Genomic DNA, 26,247 nt, shown 5'->3' with positions numbered 1-26,247 from the left:
GTGTGAGTGGCTACTGCAGCTCACGTTAGAAAGTTCCTGTTTGAAGCTGCCTGCAGTGGAGGAGGAAGCGCAGTGAGAAAAGGAAAAAGATTAAGTTCTTTATTTAAAGACAACTGATTGAACGGCTCTGGAGACACCGTAGCAGTAAATTAGTACTGTTGATGTTTCCATGTTGCTTTACTGAAGGCACAAGTTAATGCCCACAGCTAGAATATGATATATACTCCACCACTTACTACTTCTTTTCTGAAGTTGGAGATGGTGTGTTAATCAACGGCTTGAGAGCCTGGCCTCTAACTAGTCAGTAGGAACAAAAAATCCGAAATTTAATTGATTTTCAGAATGCCTCTATTGATTTTCGCATAACATTATCGTCCACGCTATTACTTCCCATTAACCCTTCACGAATTAGCGTCGCATTTTCACATTGCGGTGCTCAGGCTGCAAAACCAGTCACACGCAGCTGTTTTTCATGAAGTCGGTGCTGAAGTGCCGGGGCGCGGCTCCCCCTCTCCCCCGGGCACTGCGGGGCTCCCGAGACGTCCCCGGGGGCGCGGCGGGCGCTGCCGAGCCCCGGGGAGCGGCACCGGCGGCCACCCGCAGCAGGCAGCCGCGGGGCGCGGGGCAGGGGGGGGGGGGGGGAGTGACCGGGCGGGCGCCCGCCGAGCACCGGCAATAAACGGTGGCCAAAGCCGGCGCGGCTGCCGCCTGCTCCAGGCGGGGAGGCGCGGAGCGGCCGCGCCTGCGGTGTGGTGGGGCGGATTTTTTTTTTTTTTTTTCCGCAACCTCACCTTGATGCGGCGGGGAGTTAAAGGCCCGCTCTCGGCAGGGGGAGCTTTGTTTTCTCGGCGCAGCTCGGGCACCGAACGGCGGCACCGCTGCGCTCCGGCCGTACCGCGCCGGGGCCGGAGCTGCCGGGGACTGGGGGGGAGCCCGCAGGGAGGGCAACCCCCGCCGCCGCTGGCGTTTGCTCTCTCGCCGCCGCGGGGGGCCGGGGTACGGCGGAAGCGCCGGAGCGGCGTGCCGAGCTGCGCCGCCCCCTCGGGGGGACACCCGGCGGCTCGCCTGCGCTGCCCCGCCCGGGCCGGCCGCGCTCCCCGCCCGCAGCGGGGTCCCGCCGCCGGCCGAGCCTCCTCCGAGCCGCCGCCGCGACTTACGGCAGTTTTGTTACTTTCTCGGACTTAAATGGACATTTCCAGGGAGCGCGCGTAGCCCGCGGGCGCCGCGTCCCGCCAGCCGCTCGCCAGCCGCTCGCCGCCCGCCCCGCCGCGGGCACCGCCACTGCCTCTGCCGCTTGCGCCCCGGGACGCGGCGGCGCCCGGCAGCGCGGCCCCCGGCAGCGCGGCCCCTGCCTGCCCCCGCCGGCCCGCCTTTCTCGCCGACTTTCTCCGCCGCTGGGAGCGAGAGCAACAGCTTGCCCGGCCCGCCCGGGCCAAGTGCCGCGGGAGGCAGCGAGGGAGCGGGCGGCGAAGGGCACCGCCGAGCCGCGGCCCGGAGCCCTCGCCCCCGCGGCCTCTCCGCCGGAGCCGCGCGGAGCTGCCCGCCCGCCGCCCCGTCCCGGGCCGCGGAGCCACGCCGGGAGGCGCTGCGGGGGCCGGCGGCGGGGCGCCGCCGCCCGGGAGGAGAGCGCGCCCGGGGGGGCGCCCGCTCCCTCGCCGGGGCCCCCGCGAAGCTGCCGCAGCCCGGCCCGCCGCGCCGGGCGCCCAAAGTGGCCCGCGCCCCCGCGCCCCGCGGGCGCCGCCCGGAGACCCCCGGCCCCCACTGCCTCCTGCGGCCCGCCGCCGCGGGGTGCCTGGCCGCCGCCGCCCGCGCCCTGCTCCGCCGCGGCCCCGGCGCTCGCCCCGGCGCCCGGGGTGATGCCATGCCCCGCAACCACGGCGGCGGGGAGGAGGGCGGCTCCGCGGGGCTCTGGGTGAAGAGCGGCGCGGCGGCGGGCATGAAGGATGTGGAGTCGGGCCGGGGCAGGGCGCTGGCGAGCGCGGCGGCCCGCGGCGACGGCCTGCTGCTCCTGGGCACCGGCGGCGCGGCCGCCCCCGCCGGGCTGCGGGAGGGCCGCCGCGGGAAGCACGGCGCCCGCATGAGCCTGCTGGGGAAGCCGCTGTCGTACAGCAGCGGGCCGAGCTGCCGCAGGAACGCCAAGTACCGCCGGCTGCAGAACTACCTGTACAACGTGCTGGAGCGGCCCCGCGGCTGGGCCTTCGTCTACCACGCCTTCGTGTGAGTACCGACCCGCTCCCCTCTCGTCCCGTCCCGTCCACGCGTCCCCCGGGCCGCCGCCCGCACCTGCAAGCGGTCAGAGCCGCCCCGCGGCGCGCACCCTCCCTCCTCCCGCTCCGCGAGCATCGCCCCGCGGCCGGTTCCCGAGGAGGACAAGTCCCTCGCGTGTCGCGCCCAAAGTGCCCCGGGAGGGCACCGGCCGGGGCTGCCACCACCGCCACCTGCGGCGCGGCGCTCCGCGGGCGACGGAAAACCCGCGGAGCGCTCGGTGGGAGGTGATGGAGGGGAGGCTCGGGCTCAGCCGGCAGGAGCACTGCGGGGAGCACATGCTCGCTTGCCTCCCGGGCACCTGAGGCCGCCGGGGGGGGCGGGGGGCTGCGCGGCGTTCCGCCGCCCCCGAGGTTGAACGGGGCGAGGGGTGCCGGCTGCTGCCGGGCCCCTCCCCGTGGCGGCGGGGCGCAGTGGATACGCCGGCGGTACCCCCGGCGTGCGTTTTGCTTCGGCGGCCACCGAGCGCTGCGCGATTTGAAAAAGTTAGCGCCGCGGAGCCGCAGGGCGCGTTGCCGCCTCTCCCGCTTGTTTTCCGAGCGCGGGGGGCGGCGTGGGCCGCGCCGCCTTCCCACGCGTGTGCCGGCCGCGGGGGGGCCGCCACCCGGGTGCGCCCACCTGCCGCTCGCCGCGCCGGGGGCCGCCCCCGCGGAGAGGCGCAGCGGGGAGGCTCCGCGCCGCCAGCCCGCTCCGCCGGCGTTTCCGCGCGTTTCCTGCTAGCAAGGGTCCCCCCTCCCGCCTCCCGCGGTCTGAAGGAGCCGGTGACTAAAATACACGTCCCGTCGCATCGCTGCGTGGAGAGCGCTGCTGTCACCACGCTGCGAAACTAGTGCTGCTCTCCTTACGGAGGCTGGCCGGCGAGAGCTGTGCGAGGGGGACCTGAGGCTACTCTACCTAAAGTATCCCCGGGGTCAGTGGTGTTCCTTAGTTTATTAGCAATCCCCTGTTTTTACGGGTTTTGGTAATATTCGGGGGAAAGGCCCGACTCGAAAGCCGTTTGGATGGCTGAGCAAGACCGGCGGTACAGTCTGGCAAGGAGTCAGTGCACTGGGTTATAGTCCTAGATGAAAACGTTATGATAAATTACAGAGGAAGGATGATGGGCATTACTGTAGTGGGAATGTAATGTGTGGTATTTCTATGTTTGACTACAGAAAATATATCATAAATAAATCAGAAGATTTAACTGATGTGCTCTAGGTAACGATATTTCCATGAGAGTTGTCGGAATCGAGCTAGTGGTTACAGCAGCTTTGGTGAAAAAGCAGCTGTTCCCCAAAAGCTGTTTGATAGCGTAAAAAATGCTCCTCTTCCAGCAGCAGGGGAATCCCCACATCCTACTTTAATAAAAGTTTTTATAAGTGAAAAAACAATTTGCCAAAAACATGGCAGGCTGATTAATAAGGTACTTTGCAGATAGATTTATTTAGTAGGTCAAAATTGCTATAGATAACAAGCAGTAGAAGCATACTTAATGTTACATTTTATTCAGTAAAAGGTTTTTGTCCATTTAGAAGATCTGCCCATTCTCTCTGTTTTACTATGAAAGTCAACTATTACAGCTTGAACTTTTTTCTTGGAGGGCATTTATTTGGTACATTTTCCTGTTTGGGTTCTTGGAGGTGTTATCCTGCGGCCTGTAGATGGATGTAAATTAATGTTGTAAGAATCACCAAAGTATTTACTAGGAATTACATTCCTGCAGTGCCTGAAGTTGCTATACAGAATCTTTAAATGGTAGTTTTGCACTTTCTCTTTGAGATCACGATGAAAATCATTAAAACAAGTAAAATTCCAAGTTGGAAAAAAGTTTGAGTTTAAACCTCAAAAATAAAAAAAAGTGAATTTCCAAACAGAGTGAAGTCATGACGCAGCAGCACTGTAAACAAGGAAGATTGCCAGCTGCGTTTAGATAATTGTCTGCATAGAAAGAGTGCCAGTTTTAATTTTTAATTGCAAATGGCAATTTTGGCAGCTGTAAATGCCAACATTAAATCTTTTATCTGAGCAGATCTGTGTGAAAGAGCTTGAAACATTACTGTAATATAAAGGCACCTAGTAATAATATTACCTTTAAGGATCTGTTACTGCTACCATGTTTAAGGTGCATTTGAAGTTCCATTGGATTTCAATTTGACAGCCATCCTCATTGCCAGTCTATAAATTATTTTAATGTATTTATATAATTCTGATTTAATGACTGCCAGATATTCAGATAATATTTTTGGTGTTTCAGGCTCATTTTTTTCCAGCCACCTGATCAAATACAATCTTGGAAAACATACTTTCTTACTGAACTGAAAAACAAAGCAAAACAAAACAAACCCAACTATTTGAAAAAAAAAGTCTCGAGACAAGTAGCTTAAATTTGCAAAGACATTACTAAGTCCATGGATGAGAGATCTGCTCCTACTTCTGCTAAGCTATTCTTGACTGCAGTGGAGCCTGTTACAGCTCTGGACTATTTCTGTTACAGGAATGGGCTGTCTGGTGGGAGACCTTCTGTATAGATCATTGGTCTCCTGAAATGAAGCTCATTCTGATATGCAGGTTGAAGTAGTGCGAGGGTGGCTTCCGAGTTTCAGTTTAAAGTCTTCGAGCTAGATGTTTATTTAGGTTTGCCCGTTCATTTTTGAAATAAGAAGTGAGGAATTAAGCATCAGGTACAAATAAGAAACCATCCCTGCAGTGATATTTTTATTTTTCATTTCCATAGGGAAGAACACTTTAGTGCTGAGAATTATGCACAGTTTGCTCTTCTTTTTTTCGTTTTGCCCTTTCAAATAAGAGAAAAATAGGCCAACCACCTGAGGAATGAGTGTTGTGGCCTACATTCAGAAGTCAATTGGTTAGTTTATTTGTAAATATAAACTTGCCAAATGCTGGGAAAGGCAGCTGTTTTGGAAACTTCTACTACTAGAGAAAGGCTTTGCTCTTCAGCAAAGGCCTTTGACTTCAGGATAGTTCTACTGGGGAGTAGAGTCGTAAATTACATGTTTCTTGGCTCCTTTTTGTGCACCTCAGTAGTTCTTTACATGGAAGCCTTAGTTAAAAATCTAAGATCTTTCCTGCAAGTTTTTGAAAAACTGCTTTTCAGATACCACAGTCTTCTGTTCTTTATCATTCAGGAACACCGAAAATATGAACGCTTATAAAATCAGAAAAGAGCATTCATACCATTTGTGAGTAATGAGTCAGTAACTTAAACTCCTGCTAGTAAAATATTTATGCCACACCACATCACCTACACATGGAGCATGTGCATATTTAACACGCGTACGCCTACATTAAACTGCTGTGATATTGTAACTTTCCAAAAGCATTGTAACTTTTCAAAAGCATTGTCTTGGGATGTCATAGGATTTGTTTCTCTGGTTGCTATTGCTGTTTATTTAGATTATTTTGGGTTGTTTCATTTGATAAAAATGTATAGACATTGCCTTAGAATGATCAAAGGGGAATTCCAGATTTGTTGCAAATTTAACTCTGGGTTTCATCTTCAGTTGTCATCAGGATTTTGTATTATTTTTATTCTTAACTGACATTCTGAAAAAGAGATGGCATGAGACTTTCAGAAAAAAATACTGTTCTTTTGATACTGTTTATACTGGTAGGATATAATTAGTTGCGTAAGTTTCCTAATTTAACATGTTGGATTTATTTCAGGCATAATAAAGTTTCTGTTTCTTTGTAATATATTCCGTGTAGAAGTCTTTAACATTTGTTGTGAGGATGTCCTTCTCTTTACAAAGCCACCACCTTTTGCTCTGGAAGCTTCTGAATCGCAAATCGCAGGGCTGGATGCATGCACAAGGGCAGTATCACTTTGCATGACCTGTATTGATAGGTTTCCATGGGCATCCTCTGTTGGCCACTGCTGGAGATAAGATATAGTGCTAGATCAATTTAAGAGCTTGTATGATCTTCTTGTCCCTTGTGTTATTGATGGAAAAAGGCTGAAAAATTAATTCTGAAAAAAAATGTAATGATGCTATCAAAGATGTAACCAGCTGTTTTAGTTTTGCAGATCTGCCGGAAAGGACATAGGTTACTAATGATCAGATGGCTATTGAGCAGCAGCGTCTTCACATGTGAGGTAACAGTGCTGCTTCGTACTGTGCCATTTGTATAATTAGGGAGGTTCCACATTCTGATTAAAAAATGAATAATGTGCAACAGCCTAAATACTTGGTTTTTTCTCCTAATATCAGACAGTAGGAGAAATGATTTCATCTCTTTATTTTATCTGTCTCAAGGCATCTAGTGAACTAGTTCCAGGTGCTCTGTGGGTAGATCTATGGCTTTCACCTTTTCAAGCACCATTTCAGAGTCAGGGTCTGATGTTGTTAGGATAATATTTTTATATGCTTTAAAAACAAGTAACACCATGATATTTACAAATAGCAAATAATAGGGTTGACAACATAAATGATGTGGCAAAGCAAATCTTACTAGGTACTGATGAGGTACAAATTTAAAACTATTTAATAACCGAGCTTTAGTAGGCGTTTTCTTTCAGGGAGTGACAATGAATGATGGTGGATATTTAGACGCACTTCAGTATAAATCTGCAGCAGTCTGCTGCATCTGAGGCAGTCTGTGATTCTAAAGATGTGCATATTTCTCATTTAAACGTTGTTTGGAAGGGACCTTTGGAAGACACACTCTTCCCAGTCGTGTCAGCTGGGCTTTGTCTAGACAGGTCTTAAACGTCACTGGATGGAGGTCCCACCGCCTTGCTGGATAACCTGCAGGTCTGCAACAACCACCTGTTGAAAACAGAGGGGTTTTGGTATGGGGAAGGAAGGACAAGAGCACCAACATGAACCTCCCAGGTGGCAGTTTATGGTCATTGCCCCTTTATGTGTCACCTGGCACTAGCAAGAAGAATTTGCCTTCTTTATCCTTGTAATTTCCCTTCAAGTAGCTTTAGGCTGCTACTAGGTCATCTGTTAGATCACCCTCTTGCCAGACTCAACAAGCTCAGCTCCCTCAACTTCTGTATGTAATACACAAGCTTGAGACCCTGACTATCTTGGTTACTCTCCTGCATCTCTTTCAGGTTCTGCACATCCCTGTTCAGCTGTGGGGAGCACAACTGGGTGCCATAATGTGAGGCCACATTGAGTAGATGAGAAAAATAATGTAGTTGTATGCTGCTTGCCTTATTTCTGTTGAGGGCATGCTGTTGCCTTCTACTCAACCTGTTGTGTCTACAGGAATGCCAAGGCCCTTTTTGGTGGGACTGCCATCCAAACAGCGGGTTCCCAGCCTGTATGGATGCATGGGATTATTCTTCACCAGATGCATATCTCTGCTTTTCTCTTAATTTGATTTAATAGGGTTTTATGTTCACATCCTGTATTTGCTTGTGCAAAATTTGCTTATAGTGGCCTTTAGTACTTCAAGGGGACCTACAGGAAAGATGGGCAGGGACTCTGTATCAGGGAGTGTAGTGATAGGATGAGAGTTAACAGTTTTAAACTGAAAGAGTGTAGAGTTAGATTAGATATTAGGAAGAAGTTCTTCACTGTGAGGGTGGTGAGACACTGGAACAGGTTGCCCAGAGAAGCTGTGGGTGCCCCCTCCCTGGAAGTGTTCAAGGCCAGGCTGGGTGGGGCTTTGAGCAACCTGGTCTAGTGGAAGGTGTCCCTGCCCATGGCAGGGGGGTTGGAACTAGATGATCTTTAAGGACCCTTCCAACCCAAACCATTCTATGATTCTATCTCAGTCACTATACACTGACCAGAGAGGTGGAGATAAAGCAATCTTTAAAACTGCTTGCACTTCCTCTGTGTTTGGCAGAGAAGATAAAATGGTTAACAACACTTCATTCCCCCTCTTTCCTGGTGTTGTTCATGGACAGCAGTCCTCTCCTGGAACCCTGTCATGGGCAATAAATAACATCTAGCATCAATTTTTCACTTTGTTTTTGCTGGAGAGCTATTGCCCACCTAAGGATTTTGAGTGGGTAAGTATCAGGAATGTTAATCATGTAATGTATACTTAACTTAGTAAAATACCATTTCACGTTTTATTTTTTTGAGGCTTGGTCTGCTAAGTTTTCTCATTTGTACTGGCCTTGCTTTCTGACTTAAGAGCAGTGATCCAGGGGAAACAACTAATTTGCCATAAAAATCAAAACTGATCCTCAGCCTTTTAGAAAGAACAGAAGGCTTGCTTTGAGAAAGTGTCACCTAGGCCTGGATTGGGGAAAGTTCATGCGTGTGGACTTTCTTCTATTTGTTATAAGATCTGTTTCACTAGTGGGATTAGGAATTGCATATATGAAGGTGGGTAGTATCTAAGGTTAGTGTTTGAGTTTCAAATTTTTAAATAAATGTACGATGTTCGCGAGCAGGGTCTTCTCTATCTTTTCTCCATCTTAAAGCAAGAAGTGACTTAAGACGTGTCTTTATAATTATTTTTCTGCTGTAATTTTTTCCCTTCTGGCAAAAATCATGCAATTATCGTTATATTTGGAGATGAGAATCCTATCTTAGATCTCTTTTTCTTGATGTGCCAGTCTTGGGCGTGACATTTCTTGTCTTCCTTATTGAGTGTCTTGTATGATGTGGGTACTCTTGGTGAACTTTTTGTTGTCTCATATAGTGGAAGAAGTTGTCCAAAATTACAGATTTTGTCCAGGGGTCGGATGATCTATGAATACATAATTTGGCATTAAATATGTGGTGTTGCAAAGGAGTAGTTGTTTTAGAGGATGCAAGAAAGATTTTAGAAAGGGTTTAATTGCCTGTGAGACAGTATTTGTGTGACAGTTTTTCAGAGTAGGCTCTAGATGATAGCTTAATGAGCTATTTTTTCCCCCAATACTTTTTTAAGTTTCTGCAGTGTTTGACTTTTTAAAGTAAAAATAAAAAGTCATGCTATCTGCACAGACTTGATGCTCTTTCCATGCTCCAAATCTGGCTGTATTTTTAATAGCTATTCCCCCTGTTTTACTGCTGTTGTTTGTAGCTTAGTTAAGCTTCCTGAATTGTATGAAAATACAATTGAACTAATATTTTTGCAATAATTGCAAATAATTTCTGGCAGCAACCAAATGGAATACCAATGATCATTCAGTCATTAATAGTGATTTCCCTATTCGTGAGAATAAACCTCATTAATTTATTTACCAATACTCATAAAAATGCAGTGAATTTTTTCATAGCCGTTTCAGTGGAAAGGTGTAAAAGCACATGGTTTGTAATTTTAGTAATCTTTTTATGGAGAAAATATATAGAAGGAAGACTTTTATTCCTAGACAATGTAAACTCCTGACATTGCAACTAAAAGTCACTGCTGTAAGGAAGTTGTTTCTTAATAATTCAAAGGTAAAACTTAATTGCCAAGTGTTTAACATTTTTATATGGTTCATATTTCCATTACCATAAATGTTTGATGAAAATGAATGAAATTTGCCACTGATTTTAATTGATGCAAAAGTAAGTCTTCTGCACACAGGTAAAAAAGATGGAGTAGAAAGCATAAACAATACTATCTAATGAGAAATCTCTAACATGTATACATAATAGACATCATTTGCTACGTTATTCCTAACGAGGCAGATGTTTATTCTTACAATAAATGTTGCTTTTTCCCTTTGCAAACCATTAACATGTGTTAATTGCATTCTTGGCTTTTTTTAATTAATTCTGGTGTATTGAGAGTCACTTCTAAGTATCTATTATATATACTATAGTGAGTTTGGGGAAACTTGTATTTTTTTTTCTCCTTTCTTGTTTTGTCTGAGAGGTGTTTTTTTCAAAGTTTGGTTTACAGATTTCCTGTAAGACAGCAGATGTAGATTACCCAAGGGATTGCCACCACAGGTCAGTTAAGGTAGAAAATTAATCAGCTGTATAGTTTCTCAATTGCAAAATAATTTTAAGCAGTTGCTGTGCTCATGTGCAAATTAAACTTCCTTTAAAGATATTAATTAAAAGTTCAAAGGCTGTCTTACAGGTCAGCTGCACTTAATCAAGAAATATTTTCAATTTTCTGTTGAGCATTAGATTTATCTTCTGATACCTGTCTGAGTTGCAGTGTAATTGCGTTACAGGAAGCTCAGCTAAATGTTCATCATTTTGGGCACTGAAGTGAAGTCTCAGATAGTGTCTTCTACTTGAAAGACTCTGTGATCACTTCTTAATATATACAGTCTGGTCCAGTGATTCAGAGGTGGACACAGTCCTTCAGCTAGACATATCTGAATTTCTCTGGCCTTCACCCAGCAAAAGCTTCAAACACAAATGTGTGTATTTTACTTAACAGAGGTGGGCATAAATACGTATGTAAGGATTTTCATGAAGAGTGAATGATTTTCAAAGGCACGGAGTACCTACAGCTTCCTTTCATTATTCTATTGTGCATTCAGTGGGTAATTCAATTTTTTCTCCCCGCTTGTGTAGAATGAAGTTTAACAAATGAATCATGCTCTTAAACTGATTAGAAATAATGAAGAAAGGAAGTTCTGTACCTGCCCACTTCTTGATTTAAGCAATATATTCCTGTTTGTCTTGGCTTTCTTTTTGCTTTGAGACTCCCTAGTTCAACAAAGCAAACATATTACGCCTTTCAAGATTTCAGTAGAGTTTTAATTATTTTATTGTAGTCATACCTGATACCACATGTTAGCAACAGACTGGTGCCAGGAGTCAAATATGACCAAACTGAGAGAGTAAAAACTTTCTGCTTTAAGAGAAAAAAAAATGCTACTGAACACATTCAGATGCCTCCGTAGTTCACTAGTGTCATAGATGAGAGTGTTTGCACACAGCCTTTTGAGGTCATTCAGTCAGAAATAGCATCTCACTTCTCCTAGGGCATTAAATTTAATTGCTTTGTATGCCCTAAAGTCATCCATAAACATGATATCTAAGAATTACCCATTAGAAGCAAATGCACAAATCTTTCTCTTCCAAGCTCTTGTGGCAGGAGTGCACTTTAGAAAGTGGGGCCTTTCTAAATAAGCGTAAGGATCCTGGCATACGCGAGGGCCTTTTGTGGGAAAATGAAAATGAAATTCTGTTTTGGATGCATTTCTGATAGTGAGTGTGGAGGGCCGCTGATCCTTGGCAGTGAATTTGGAAATGTAGGTCCATCTCCCCAGGAGACATGTGTGTATCAGTAACTGCATCCTTTCAATGGCAAAACTGCCACGTAGTTGGAGAGTGTGAGGTGAGGCTGGAATGATGTCCACACTGCAGCCGAGGCTGCTGAGCAGGTAATATCCTCTTCCCTTCAGGTGGCCCAGTACTGGAGAAGAGGCATTGCTGTGTTGCCAGAAAATCACAAAGCGAACTCATCAGCTTGAAAAACTCTTTTACATCCAAGAAAAATTATGCTGACTGAGGTTAGAAGTAGGCTCTAAAATCATTAGGAGGAAAGAAATCTCTTTCTGCTCTTGTCTTGGTGCAGCTGATACTTTCCTGTAGAGTCAGGTTTCTTCACGCGCCTCAGATGAACCATTGCCACAGGAAGGAGCACAGTCTAGCTCTTTGCTGCTTGCTGTGAAAGGATGCGTATTGGTGGCAGGAAATGTAAAGCAGCATGTGAACGAGCTACTTGCAGGTATCTGTGCAATGGGGAGGAAAGAAAAACCTGTGTTGGCAGTTGGAGGGTTTTTCTTAGATCCGTCCCTCAGATCCCTTTGAAGTGCAGTTGGGAGGCAGAATTTAAAATCATAGAATCATTTAGGTTGGAAAAGACCTTTAAGATCATTGAGTCCAACCATAAACCTAGCACTGCCAAGTCCACCACTAAACCATGTCCCTGAGTGCCACATCTACATGTTTTTTAAATACCTCCAGGGATGGTGACTCAGCCACTTCCCTGGGCAGCCTGTTCCAATGCTTGACAACACTTTCTGTGAAGAAGTTCTTCCTAATGTCCAATCTAAACCTCCCCTAGCACAGCTTGAGGCCATTTTCTTGTCCTATTGTTTGGTTACTTGGGAGAAGAGATCGACACGTGCATTGCCATAACCTCCTTTCAGCCTCCTTTTTCTCATGCCTCTGGCCCCACCTACTTGTTTTCACTAGAAATGTTAATTAAATGTGTTTTTTTTCGAGGAGGTTCCAGTACACTGTGCAATGATAGTTAGTTGCAATAAGTATGCATGCTCTCAAATGATTTATTCAACTGCTAGGCATTTGACCTGTGGATGTTTCTCTCTTTAAGATGTCCTGACTGCATCTGTAGGTTAAAGATGAAGCAGAATTTGGAATAAAAGAGGAACAGCTTTGCTAACGTCTGTGGGAGTTGTAAATTTTTATATAATACAGTTTGTTCAAACAGACGTAGTTCTTTCCCCTTAAGCTTAGAAACAATAGATTTCATTTGGTGGTTGGAGATGACGTCTGGAAAGAAGTTAGCCTTGCTTAAAGGTCGCACTGACTGCTGACTAAACTCGTGATTTGGCTTCTGCAAATAATCTGTTTGCCAGGGATTGGAATTGAGAGGTTATTGTAGGCAGTGATGAGGCAGGTCATCAATCCTTGGAAGGAATTTTGATTTGCATCCTGACAATGCTTGTAGACATACTTTTCAGTGGTATTAGTAATAGTTTTAGGCACTTACATAGTAATTTGTAGAAATAATCAAACTGAACGTTGATAAAAGCTCTATCTTTCAATCAGGGATGATGGCAAAAACCTATCTGAATTTATAAAGCTTCTGAAGTTACACTTGAGAAATTCTTCTGTGGAGAGAGGAAGACTTATCTTGAAATCTTCGAAGCTACTCCATTATGTATCCGTGGGCACTCTGCATGAGGTTTTGCTGTTTGGAGATATTATGCAGGGAGAGTTATGGTGAAAGCATTTGTGGAATTGCAGAGGCAGGAGAAGTTATCTAGATAGGAACAAAATCATTGAGGCAAAGGAGAATTTATGAATGTCTACTTGACTGTAACAGTACTTGACTGATACTGAATATTACTTTCAGGTTATAAATGTGTTTGTCTTATATTAATAATATGTTTTCAATTAACATTTTTCCCCTTTTATTATATGCTTTCTGTAGAGAGAAGGCTGAAGTGCCAGTGTGAATCTATTTATTTTATTTATATATAAATAAAACATGGTATTGATTTTTACATTTTTCTTCCATGAAGGTCTTGACCTTGTGTGCAGACCTGAGGAAATAACCAGTAATATTTTTACTACAACTTAGAAATTTTATTCACTATCTGGTTGTGTTTCTGATCACTTTTCCTTTGGTAAATGTGCAAATCTTGCTGAGGTTGAGCCTCAGATGGTTTATTCCCACCTGGGTCCACTCTCTGCTGGAGCTTAGGTCACTTTTTAGCTGCTCTCACGGGTGATTTGATGGGAGGGGTTGCAGCTGAGTCCGCACAGTGCAGCCCAATCTCTGACCTCCGGCATGGCTACATGTATGCTTGGAGGAAAACCTGGGGAGGTGCATCTGAAATTCTAGTACTCCGGAATACCCTTTAGCTCAGAGAGAAGTAAAGTCCTCAGGGACTTTTTCTGCAGGAAGGAATTTAGTCAGTCTTATTCCTGTCCAGGGAATTTCTCCTTGAAACCATAGCTGAGTTAATGATATCCATAAAATATCAGAGACATCTAAAAATATGATAGTATTAGATTAAATGTTGTTATTGCTGCTGTTCATTAATGGGAAAGCCAGAGCTGAAATAGCTGTACCGAACTGAAGTGCGCTATCACACCAGTAAGTGTCAGAAGAGAAGTATTTACTTGGAAAAATCTGTTGTATGATTTTACTTTCCAGTATTTTTTCATCTGCCGATATCTGTAAATTACCTCACTGCAATGAAAGGTCATGGCATCCTTTTTGGCTTGCCTTTATCACAAGCCTTACGAGTTAATCATAAATAATATAATGGATAGTGACTGAAAATTCAGATATATTCAGACAGCACAGTGACATTTCAGATACGATCTGTATCTGGAAGATAAAATTAACCAGCAGGGTGCTCGGTGTTTAAGAAATACAATTTTATGATATTTTTATTGTATTTTTCGTGTTTATTAGTCCCTGGCAAAATCCTGTTCTTCTCTGTCTTGAGTGTGAAAAAGGCAAATCTCTGTGAAATAAGACAAAAATTAAAACGATTCTGGATCGTAGAATGCCTTGGGCTGGAAGGGACCCCGAAAGATTGTCTAGTCCAACCTCTCTGAAGTGAGCAGGGACATCTTTAGGTAGATCAGGTTGCCCAGAGCCCCATCAAGCCTAATCTTGAACGTCTCCAGGGATGGGGCCTCCACCGCCACTCTGGGCAAACTGTTCCAGTGCAGGATGAAAATGTGAACATTTGTAAAGATTTTGAAGTCATTTAGAGAAGAGTCAGTCAAGAGATATGAAGTGATTTTGGGAATGGGATAAGTATATTAGGGAGGCCCCGTACCTACATTTAGCATCCTGCAATGAAGCAGTGTTTGCCTTCATCACAGTCCAGCGTGTATCACAGAGCTGTGTCTTACGAACACACAGGGTATCTGCTGTATTCAGTATGTGGTGATGGCTCAGCAATGAAGTTCTGTGTTTCAGCCTCATCTTTAAACATGCGGCATACTGTAGTGGATACATGACATTGGCAGGTTCTGTTGTTCCAAGTATGAATCTGTGTATGAATTTCAAACTGAGGGCTGCCTTGCCTACCTCTAGAGGGTGTGCAGGTGACAGCAACAAATCACTACACATACAGTTCATACTATTCTCTGGCAGGAGGATAAAACTGGTATCTCGCAGTCTAGCCCTGGGAATTGCTGGTTATGTCTTCTAAAATATCATTAACATTTTTAGTTTGATTAAAAACAATAATTAATGCAGAATAATGGCAAATTGTTAGAATACCTTGTGAAAATGATGGCACACACGGCTACAGCTCTGCAGGATGTCATTCACTGATCCACAAACTTCTTTCAAGTAACAAATGCAGCAGATGCAAGTTTGTGATTAAACAATACCAAGTTTTTATATCAATTTTGTTCTTGGGTGTTCTAGTTACCTATCTAGCTATCTGTTAGTGTGTTAGATACTCTGCAAACAGTGAGATATCTTAACAAAAGAAGTCTGTCTTTACTCTTGGAATAGTATGGAAAGGCAACACAATGGCATCGGTCCGTATTGTAGGCAAGAATGTCAATTCTGCCCCTACATTTTTCTAAGTTACCGCAGACAGCAATGTATTTTTTTCAGAATGGTAGCCCAGGCGCCATTGCTGAGATAGACCTTTATCATTCCTGATATGATTTCTGTCTACCTAATATCTCAGAGGTATGACCTAGCTGTCACCACAGCTCAGACTGTCACTCAAACTCTTAATATTTCAGTTCTTGCAACCTCCTTTTGTCTGGACTCAGCAGTATGCTCTGAGTGCTCATTCCTGTGACCGTATAACCCCTGCCCCTCAGCGCAGAGTTAGCTCCTCTTACTGCCTAGGGAGAAAGTTATTTCTCTTAACTTTCAATAGCTGTAAAAAGCTTCTGGCTGGTTAATTTAAAAATTACATTTATAACTGAGTATCGAAATCAGAAAGTCAACTTCGCATGATTCATTCAGTGGAAAAAAGGAATAAATGAAACTGTTCCATTTTGCTGGGTCTGACAGCATCAGCAGCATGTGATAGAAATGCTGCTTGTTCAACAATAAGCTACTGACAGCAAAGACTGACATGGGTGCATTTCTAACTTACTGCAACTAAACTCAATTTCAGTAAACCTGTAACTAAAACTCTGGTGTATTTTTTTTTCCAGTCACATTTTGAAAACGACACTTATTTTGGCAGATACTGAGCTGTTAAATTAGCTGGGAATTTCACAATTTTATGAATGTTACATATCACATGGTTAATGAGAGTTTTCTTCCTGCATTATTTGGCTTTGTCTGAAGATATTGAGTTAGTGAAATGGATGACTGGTGGAAGAACAGGCAGAATGGCAACACAGCCTCCCAGCATGTGACAGGGATACCAGGATGCAGATGAATTAGTAGTGGTAAAGATATACCTAGTCTTACAACTTTTTATGACATTGGGACCTAAAAAACCAGCAGATATTAAGTGGCTAATAAAGACTAGTAAGAACGGGGGCAAAATAGTCAATGGGATACCCTGGGAGAACAGATTGATACCAGTCTCATGGGTTCTTTGAAACAGGCTGTTGTGAAAATCCTAGGGCTTGACAAACTTTGAGAAAGGTAGACATGAATTGGAGTAGTTTGTTTTGTTTTAAGGTATTGTTATGAAGCTGCTTCTCTCAAAATAGTCTTCTGCATTTGCATAGTTTTGCAGTCTGTAGTATGACAGGAGGATGGACTTCATGCTTTTGAGCTAGTTTAATTAGTTTCAACTGATCATATTGTGGTGATATGATCATTGTGTCTTTTGTGACATTCTACCCAACTTTTAAAGTCTTGTATAAATTTTGCGCAAGTTCTTCAAAAATGGAAGTAAAAAAGAATGTTTTTGCGTGTGACCTAGGATGGAACAGCAATTCAGATCTTTGCAACTGAAAGTCTTAAACAATTTTTCTGTTGTACCAGCTAACCTCTAGGTGACAGCTGTTTAAAATTGCTATGTGTTGTGTCTAGGTAGGCCAAGTCCACTGTGTCTGCTGTTTTGGTTCTCCATTGGATCTTTCAATACATTGTATTCATTAAAATAGACCCTAGAATTTGTTGCGCCCACACACACATACTCGGAAGTCTTCAGGTTGTCTTTTGTGTTTGCATTTTTAGTGCCTCTAAGAATGCGCTGGGAAAGCTAGAAATGTGGGGCCTTTCTGTTCACATAACCGTAGCAAACCGAAGAGAACCCATGCTTTCCTTAAACGTCAGCCTTGTTCATGTAAACACCTTTGTCTTCCCCAAAGGCAAAGCAAATAAAGACTTTCATCTCTTTTATTCTGGGGGAGAGGGATGGGGACACCAAAAAAAACCCAACGTTGGAAAAACATGGTTATTCCTTTTTTTTTTTTTTTTTAAATGTGGAGAGTACAGCAGGCTTTTGAGTCTGAAATGAAGTGTTTCCAGATTCTTTTTCCAGTGGAAAGGTAAAGGAAAGCTTCTTTTTCTTCTTAGCGGATTTCAGGTGTTTTCTAAAAAGCACATCAAAATAAAGACATTACACTTCCCTTTGAGTGGCTTTTTAGCTACTCTGCCAGTCAATTTTTTCTTCTTTTGGTTGTGCTCAGTTGGTTTCCTAAGGGACTAATGATCTTTTCCTACCTCTGTGCTTTCTGATTAACTTGAGTCCTCCCTCAGAGGACCATAAGGGCTGGCTAATGGTCACCCTTGTAAGAGGATCCCGTGGACATTGCTTAGGGGTGAAAAGAGCACAGCTTTTATCACGGTGGTTCATTTCCTTTGAAATTTCAGCACCATCCCAGCATTAAGCTCACACTGTTTGGGGCTTTCAGAAAACTCTCTGATGCAGTCAAGCATGTAGATGGTTATAGATACATACCTATAAAAGCGCTGACATGCATTGCTGTATGAGAATGTGATTTATATTTTGTTAAGTCAAACTACTAGTACTTTTGGATAGAGAAGTCTTTAGGAGGTACAAATGGCAGTCCAAATCCTAAAGCTGTTTACTAAGCCATTAATTCCAGGCTCAATCCAGAAGCTCTTACTCAAGCAAAATACCAGTGAAGTAATAGGATGCTTTATCTTCGTATTCTTGAATTTTCTAAGAGTGCTGTGTAATTTAACGAAAAATTCTACTTCAGGTTCCTGTCAGCCCTGTGTCATCGCTTCTTGTGCAGCCTCACGAGTGATCACTTGTGCTGTGTGAACTGTGATATGTTTTATGGTAAATCACCTGCAGCTGCAATGGATCACAATATGCCATAGACAAGGCTTTTAGATCTTTGCTTTAACCATTTGCAGTGAATAACAGAAACTGTAAGTGGCAAAATACTTTTCCTTAAAGTACTGCTGCAAAAGTAACCATGGAGTTTGGAAAAGGATATGGTACAAAATAATGTATTTTGTAGTTTGGAAAAGGATATGGTACAAAATAATGTATTTTGCTACATACAGTTTTATTCATTTCTGAAAATGATTGTTCTCTTGCAGGCATATGGAAATACGGATATGTTCCTAATGTAAAATCAATAAGAAATACTTCAGTTGTTCAAATAGCTCTTAAACATATTTTAGTTTGATAGCTGATTGTATGTTTGCAGTCTTTGTGCAAAGCAGTGTTTAATAGAGTTTGCTTCATGAAGACTCTTCTTTATATTACCAATCCAACCCCCCCTGTGTATTCATGTAATGCAGTTGATGTTAAGTTGCCACATTGCGTGGAATTTATTGGCACATTGCTTGACACATAGCTGTCAGCTAAAAGAACTCCTTGCAACTCAAAGTCAAGACTTAGCACTTCCTATTTAGAAAATGACCTTACAAGTTAGTCAAATGACTGGACTTACAATGGTATATAAATGTTATGATGGTTCTGTAGAACAGCAGCTGTTAATGAAAAGTTCTCAACATTGGCATGGATTGCTTGCTGCTTTCTCCTTTAATTGCTGTCATAATTGCCTATGTATGCAGTGGTTATCAATGGCTGTAATTGCTGTAGAGTGCTCAGGCTATTCTCTTACTGTTATTAATTTTTAGCTTTCCTAAAATTTAGGCAGAAAACATCTGAGGATTAATCCACTATTTTGTTTTGTGCTTTGTCCAGGAGCTTTGTGTAAGTTGCTAATTATTAATGACCACCCTTGGGGCATGAAAACAAATATCCTAACATTCTCGTGATACAATAAACTTTCTTTTGAAATCTCTGGGACTGCATTTGGTCCAGGTGATTTACATGATCCATGTGCATAAAGTGAAAGAGTAAAGTAAAACAGCTCAGCTGCACCTGCTGTCTTAGAGATGTTTCCAAGTGAAGAGACCTGGACAAGCACGTTTTTTTGGGGGTCATGTGGCCAGTTGCCCACCTGTCCTGGACCACTTGCAAAATACAATATCTGACTTCACCATTTTAGCTTAAGGTTAATGACAAAGTCTCGGCATGAGTTGCTAGTTAAATCTGGTTTTGTACCAGTTCTGTGTTTGTCAGAGTCATTAAAGGAATTAAATCTGCCTGGAAGATTGTCTACAGGGAGGGATGATTATCAAGCAGAAAAACTTGCACTTATAAACGTTTAAAAAGGTGGCAGATAACAGTTGTCAATCAAAGATAGCACTGCTTTAGTGCACTTATCCTCATTTGATGTTTAATCCTGTTCTGTTACACTCAGTTTAGACTAGTTGATCCTCTGACTGAAATTGCATGAGCTCGCAGTTGGGATGATATTCTCAGCAGTACTGGGGACAACTACTACTTTGAAACTGTTTCCTGTTTGTGATCTTCTTCCTCGCAGTGTGGTGTATACTAATGCGTTACAACTTGCAGCTTGCGGTGTTTTGTTGCTTAATTTAACCATAGCTTGAATTTCTTATGGTTTGATTGGTTGGCAAAGCATGCAGAAATTCTGAGTCAGATACACCTATTTCTGGATGCCCAGTATAATTAGCTGTAGCCCTGAAGCAACACGTTTTGTGCAACTTTCCAGGTACACAAAACGCAAAAATACAAGGGATGTTTTAAAAATTGTTTGGAAAAAAATAGTGCTATTTAACTTTGAATTATGATTGTACTTGTTCTGATAAGCCTTTTGGTAATGGTGAGATTCTGCTCTCTTTTTTTTTCCTTTTTTTTTTTCTTTTTTTTTTTTTTTCTTTTAATAATTATGACTTTGATACATGTGAAATATGCCAGATGGATATTCCTGGAAATGTCCTGTATAACCTCGGAGTGGCTATATAGAACCAGCATTGTCATTAAATTCCACAAATTTCTGTTTTCTATAGCCCTGTCCTGGGGCATTGCTGTTCAAAGTGGGTTTTGTTTCTGTAGGTTGTATAGTCTGGTTTGCATGACCAGCCTGCTAAAAAGTGTGCTAATTAGTGGTACTGCAGTTGGGTGCATGGTGCTTATTGAAAACAGGACTGAAACCACCAACTTGTATTCCAGGGGACACAGAAATTACTCACTGCTGATAATTTTTGGCTCTTAACAATTTGGTTTGAATTTGTCACTAGGAGAGGCAAGCAGTTTGACTATAATTGTCTTACTAAAAAGGAAAAGTATCTGAAAAATGCTTCTGTATATTTGAAGATTCTGTTGAACAGTTAAGTGTTTACTGCATCAAACATGATTATGTGCTTAATTGCTTATGTGTAGATAACAAAGTAAATTCCTTATGGGTAGTAATTGGGAGCACCTGGGAGCAATTAAGTGCAGCAGTATATAGTATTGGTTTCTTTGAAATACAAGAAATCTATCAATTCTCATAGCACAAAATTGCATACCTCCATTTATTGGAAATATTGCCTACTAAGAGAAGTGGGTAGAATTTAAAGCCATAGGGAAAAAATGCCACTTTTATAAAGAAACCTAGAATCTGCTACTAGTCTTTCCTTAAATTTATCTTACGAGGTCTGCCATAGTTTTATCTGCTTTGTTATGTCCTGCATCAGCTCTACCCTCGGTTGAGAGCGGGCACGGTTTTCTCTGAGAGGTACCAGTAAATGCCTACCAAGGTGTGGCCATGTGGGAAAGCTGGCTTGCTTTTTGGTGCTGTTAAGCTGCTGGACTGCTGTTGTTGTGGTAGTTACTTCAAATCTGGGTAGTCAGTTTTGAAGGCTGTAGTGATGTGAATACCAGGCTTGGATCACTATTTTTTTATATTTATGGTTAGTTAGGCTTTTTTCCTATTGTATATCTTCTTCTTTTTTTTTTTTTTTTTTTTTTTTTTTACGTATATGGTCTTTTGAGTCTTGTTTATTTCCCCTACTAAAAATCCTTTGCATGTGAGTATTTTTTGGTGTGAAACCTTACCTTAAGGTTAAATCGTTTAGTTTAATAATTTAAATGAAATTTAAATTAAAATAAATTTAAATTAAAAATACTCTGTTTAAAATATACATATTGCAAAATTTTAATAAATAATTAAAACTAGATTATTGAGTTTCTTTTATTTAAAGTGCCTTTTATAGTCTGGTTAAGTGCGTAATAACAGTAAATGTATTTCCTAAAATTCCAGTAAGTAGCATGGACAACATTTTGAATTACCAAGAAAGGAAAAATGAAGTGACACTGGAGTAGCAAAGAGTGGAAATATAAAGCCAAAGCTGATTTTTTGGGAAATTGCTGTGGTATTTTTGGTTTATTTTTAAAAAGGGAGGAAATAATTTTTATAAAAATATCATTCTAAAACCCATACACAGTATTTATTTAAAAATAATACTGATGTGAATGAACGTTTATCCCTTGCTGTGTAGCTTTTGAAACTTTGGCATTTCTTCTGTGTTTTAAGCTTTCTCTTCCTTTCTATGATGTCTCTCTTGACCTAGCAGCTGTACACTGGATAGGTGCACTAGTGCAATATGAGCATGTTTAACTGTTAAATGTTTATGGTGATTTATTCTTCATGCTAAATGCATACCAAAAGTGTCACTAAGTGATTCAGTTGTAACAAATTGCAGACCTACCTTAACATGCATCTGTACAATGGATTTAGAGCTTTTTTACCTAAGTATGTATGTACGTACAAACATGTTGTTGAACACATCTCCTAACCTTGAGCTGAAATGATACAGGCTTTCCCCTTTCCACACCACTTAGATCTTACTTGCACCAGAGTTGACGGGCTGCATCTATCCTATCTTGTGCTTGAGCATGCACCTCTTCTGGGCATCAGGTGCTAGTCCTTTAACCCTTACACATAGTCCATGGAGTTTTTTGATCCAAACTATCCAAAAGAATGAGAAAACTATGTTGCAGCCCACCAGAATGCTGTTTTTTGTAGCACAAAATTTAAATCACATGTTTTATGACCTGTCAAGTAGCATATGAGCCAGATCTGTGGCCACTTCATCTATCTGGTGTCCTTCTCCCCAAAAATGAGGGGTCATGGGAGCAAACTGTCCCTGAAGACAAAGGGCAAACCAAAGCTGGGGACTGAACAGCTGAAGTGTTCAGGAATGCAGTGCCAAAGACCTCCTTCTGGCCACCTTCTCTTTACATTATGGCCATACCCAAGGATACCTGTAGCTCTTTCTGCAAACCCTCCTTGGGCTGTAATGTAGAAGCAGTGATTGGCAGTCAGAGCTGGTGAAGAATGTTCTTTGTCTTGTGAAAATGTGGAATTAAAAAAATTATGTCCCAAACTGCAGTGAAGAGTTGGCTTTTACTGTTTTCCAACTCAAATGTGAAAATGTCCTACATAAACACTGTGCTTCAGTGTTAGCCACTTTGTACTTTTTTAAAATGTATTTTTTTAAATATATTGTAAAAGACCTTCACTAGAGGACTTTTTCACCTGAAATCAAAATTCTCTGCAGACTCCTCAACATTCCTGTGAAGCCCAAAAAAAAATCAATCAATTCGTTTGATGAAAGTTTAGATGCTTGTGAATCAGTGTGGTATTTTTCAGGAGAAAGTTTTACTAAAAATTCACAACCAGCCATTTTCTCTTTTCTGCTTCTTTTTTTTGCAGATGACCAACATGTGGAAAGGCAGTGAGACTCCCACTAGAGATTTCTTGCTGCATTTTTCATGAGGAGTTCACAGAGGGAGGATGATACTCATAGAATCATAGAATCATTTTGGTTGGAAAAGACCTTTAAGATCATCAAGTCCAACCATTATCCTAACACTGCCAAGCCCACCACTAAACCATGCCCCTAAGCACCACATCTATATATCTTTTGAACACCTCCAGGGATGGTGACTCTACCCCTCCCTGGGCAGCCTGTTCCAATGTCTAACTACTCTTTCAGTAAAGAAATTTTTCCTAATATCCAATCTAAATCTCCTCTGGCGCAACTTGAGGCCATTACCTCTTGTCTTGTCATTAGTTGCTTGGGAGAAGAGACCAACACCGGCCTCACTACAACTTCCCTTTAGGTAGTCATAAAGACCAATAAGGTCTCCTCTCAGCCTCCACTAGGCTAAACAATCCCACTTGCCTCAACCGCTCCCCATAAGACGTGTTTTCCCTCACCAGATCCGTTGCCCTTCTCTGGTCCAGCTCCAACAACTCAATGTTTTTTTTATGCTGTGATGATCAAAACTGGACACAGTACTCAAGGTGTGGTCTCACCAGTGCTGAGTACTCTGAGACATGAGCTGCTTCACTCTGGTTGGGGCTCCAGGAAGCACAATTCAGTATTAAAAGTACAAATCAGAGTTGAGGAGCTGAAAGATAGGGTGGAGAGGAAGGGTGGAAGTACTGCTGAATACTGGTTAAAAGCATTAGAAGTTGTTAAAAGAATTTGGCAAGCTGACCCCCAGCTTTAACCTTTAATAACTTACTTCTGCCCCTCCAGAAAGGCAAAATCATGTGAAAAGGTTGGTGAGTGTCTCTGGGCTGGTTTCTGAAAGGTGGTGAGCAAGGGCACTCTGCTTTAAAGCCGTAGGAGTAATATGAATAGGCACATATTTCACCCTTTTTTTAGACCCCAACCTTTTGTGTTCTTGGTAATACTTTCTTAGTGTTTTCCAGGTCTTCAGCTGTAAGGGAGCCAAGGACCATGCAGCAGTGCCCTGTGGCAGAGCTTAATAACCACCATGCTGGCTGACTGCAGCCCAAAACCAGGCTTGCACTGCACACACACCAAAGAGACTTGCTTTTGCCTTTGCTGTTATCAAGGGCCCAGGTCTTATCCTTCATTACCGCAAACATAGCTTTATACCGTGGAGCGATCAATATTTGCAAACCTTTAATGAGCCAGCTGCAGCATCATCGTGCTAGCTGTTCTAGGCCCCACCTTTCATCCCACTAGAGATGCAGACATCCCAGAAGGATCCAGCTAAAATGAGATATTGATCTTCCATATAGAATCATAGCATCATAGAATGTGTTGGTCTGGAAAGGACCTTTAGAGGCCGTCTAGTCCAACCTCCACTACAATGAGCAGGGACATCTTTAGCCGGATCAGGTTGCTCAGAACCCTGTCCAACCTGACCTGGAATGTTTCCGGGGATGGAGCTTCTAAAACCTCTCTGGGCAAGCCATTATTTGCTTACTTTTACCTGAAGCCTCTTATATCTAAATAATGTTTTAGAAGTGTATTGTATCCCCTAGCACACATTAAAAAAAGGGGAGCGACTCCCCTCATATGTATGTCTTCGTATACATCTAATTACAAATTTTCTACCTTGATACGTTTTTTTTTTTAAAGACATCTAATCAAAGCAGGCAGTTCAGATACCAAATGCAGCATTTGTGGACTTTATATGAATGTACAAAATGTTTGGACTGATAAATGATGAATGTAGTAGTATTTTTATGTTTAGTAGTATGATGTAGTATTTTTAACCTGTTTATTTTTATCTGTTCCTGAAATACTTTTAAGATAAAGAAACCTTTTTGTTATGTGACTAATCAGGGGATAATTCAAAGCAAAGTTGCTGTGACAAGTTAGAAATATTCTTCAGGTTGTTTAACATTTCACAACTCCTTGTTGAGAGAATGCAAATGAAGCAAACCAGTAAGTGAAGACAAGTTGATGTTACACTCTGGTGTTGCTTCTTTTAAATTTGGCTTAAGGCATAAAATAACAGCTTGAGAATCCAGTGCAACAACCGCTAACTTTTATGATTCATTTAAAGTAGTCACATTTTTAAGCATGAAGGAGTTTTTTGAGGCTGTGCTCTTGATATAAAAAAAATATTCATAGGAAAATGTGCCCTTAAATGTGCTTGTGTTTTTCTGCCAGGTGCTGCTGTAATGCTAGTGCAGATTTCTTATATCAGAAAAATAACCTAAAAGCTGTAGGGTTTTTTTAATCTTCTGTTATGAAATACCAATCAAGTGTCATTCAGCATTGAGTTCTGGGAAAACAGTATTTTTTTTAGCAACTTCTATTATTCCTAACCTTACTAATCTCAGGTAGCAGTTGTTTCTAGATGAGAACCACAAGGAAGTGCCACAGGAACCTGTTGATCATGCTGCAGTTCTAGCTGCAAGGGAGGCAGATGGCTGATGACTCTCCATACCGCTTTGCTTCGCACTCCTGCCCACCAGTCTGTCCTGCTGTCTGCCTTCCTCCTCAGCTTCCTGCACTTCCAGCTTGCCATTTGCCATCTGTATTTCCTTAGTGGACCTCTCTGTAGGCGAGCTGAAGGGAAGCCAACTGAGCAGAGGCATCCGTGAGTTTGGTAGCTGGGGCTTTGGAGATCCTACCACATTCCCATGGACTTTTTCAAAATTACATAATTTAGGAAAGATTCTGCACTTAATATTTCTTCTCATTAAATTAAGAATTGAAAAATATTTGGATTTTTTTTTATTTCTGTGGGAATTTTTGTGTCCACTCCAGATCTCGAATATTTTATAGTTTAAATAAACATCTAAATGTTTTGTTTGAAATAAAAATATGCAACATGCTGGAAACAGATTGACCCAGACCATTTCCATAGTTTCCATGTTTGGTCTGTGGGGAATGTTCACTATGGAGTTGCTTGGAGGTCCTTGATAACCTGCCACCCAGGATTTCAGGGGGAAAGAAAAACAAAGGTAGTCGATAACCTGCAGCATGACTCTTCCCTTGATCCTCCTGATGCCTCCTAATGATCCCCACTCTCTACATAAGCAGGGGAATTGGTGGGTAATGAAAGCTAACAACTCTAGGTTGCACATATTTTTAAAGTGGAGGTTAGAAGCCAGTGCTAGCTATCACCATTTATCGTTTTGGGCTGCCACGTGGACTTCACAGGTTAATTTTTGTACCATGCAAGGCACGGAGAATGTATTGAAATTCAGTGGGAGTGAGTTGTTGAGGCCCTTGAAGTTCCTGGAAGTACCAGGCAAAAGCAGAGCAAACCCTCTTGCTGGGTTTGGCAGGACGCAGGCATCGTGGGGAGCGCGCTTATTGGCAGAAAGAAAAACTCTGCTGCGATTTCTACTGCAATTGAAAAGCAGTTATTGC

At 42.7% G+C, this 26,247-nt stretch overlaps 1 protein-coding gene across 5 annotated transcripts in view; it reads left to right on the top strand.

The window, feature by feature from the left end:
• Positions 1-1,858: 1,858 nt before the first annotated feature.
• The window catches only part of KCNQ5 (potassium voltage-gated channel subfamily Q member 5), a 297,146-nt gene continuing 272,757 nt past the window's right edge, over positions 1,859-26,247 (top strand). For 4 of the 5 annotated variants that reach the window (XM_086461471.1, XM_086461470.1, XM_086461472.1 and 1 more), the window contains exon 1: positions 1,862-2,217. In XM_086461471.1, the coding sequence (XP_086317597.1) occupies positions 1,862-2,217 (356 nt within the window). Of the gene's footprint in view, positions 2,218-26,247 lie in introns of all 5 variants that reach the window. The other variant, XM_086461473.1, reaches the window with a different exon arrangement.

Source organism: Leptosomus discolor, chromosome 2, assembly GCF_034619465.1.
Source record: "Leptosomus discolor isolate bLepDis1 chromosome 2, bLepDis1.hap2, whole genome shotgun sequence".
Classification (NCBI taxonomy): Eukaryota; Metazoa; Chordata; class Aves; order Leptosomiformes; family Leptosomidae; genus Leptosomus; species Leptosomus discolor.
This window is presented reverse-complemented; position numbering and strand designations above follow the sequence as displayed.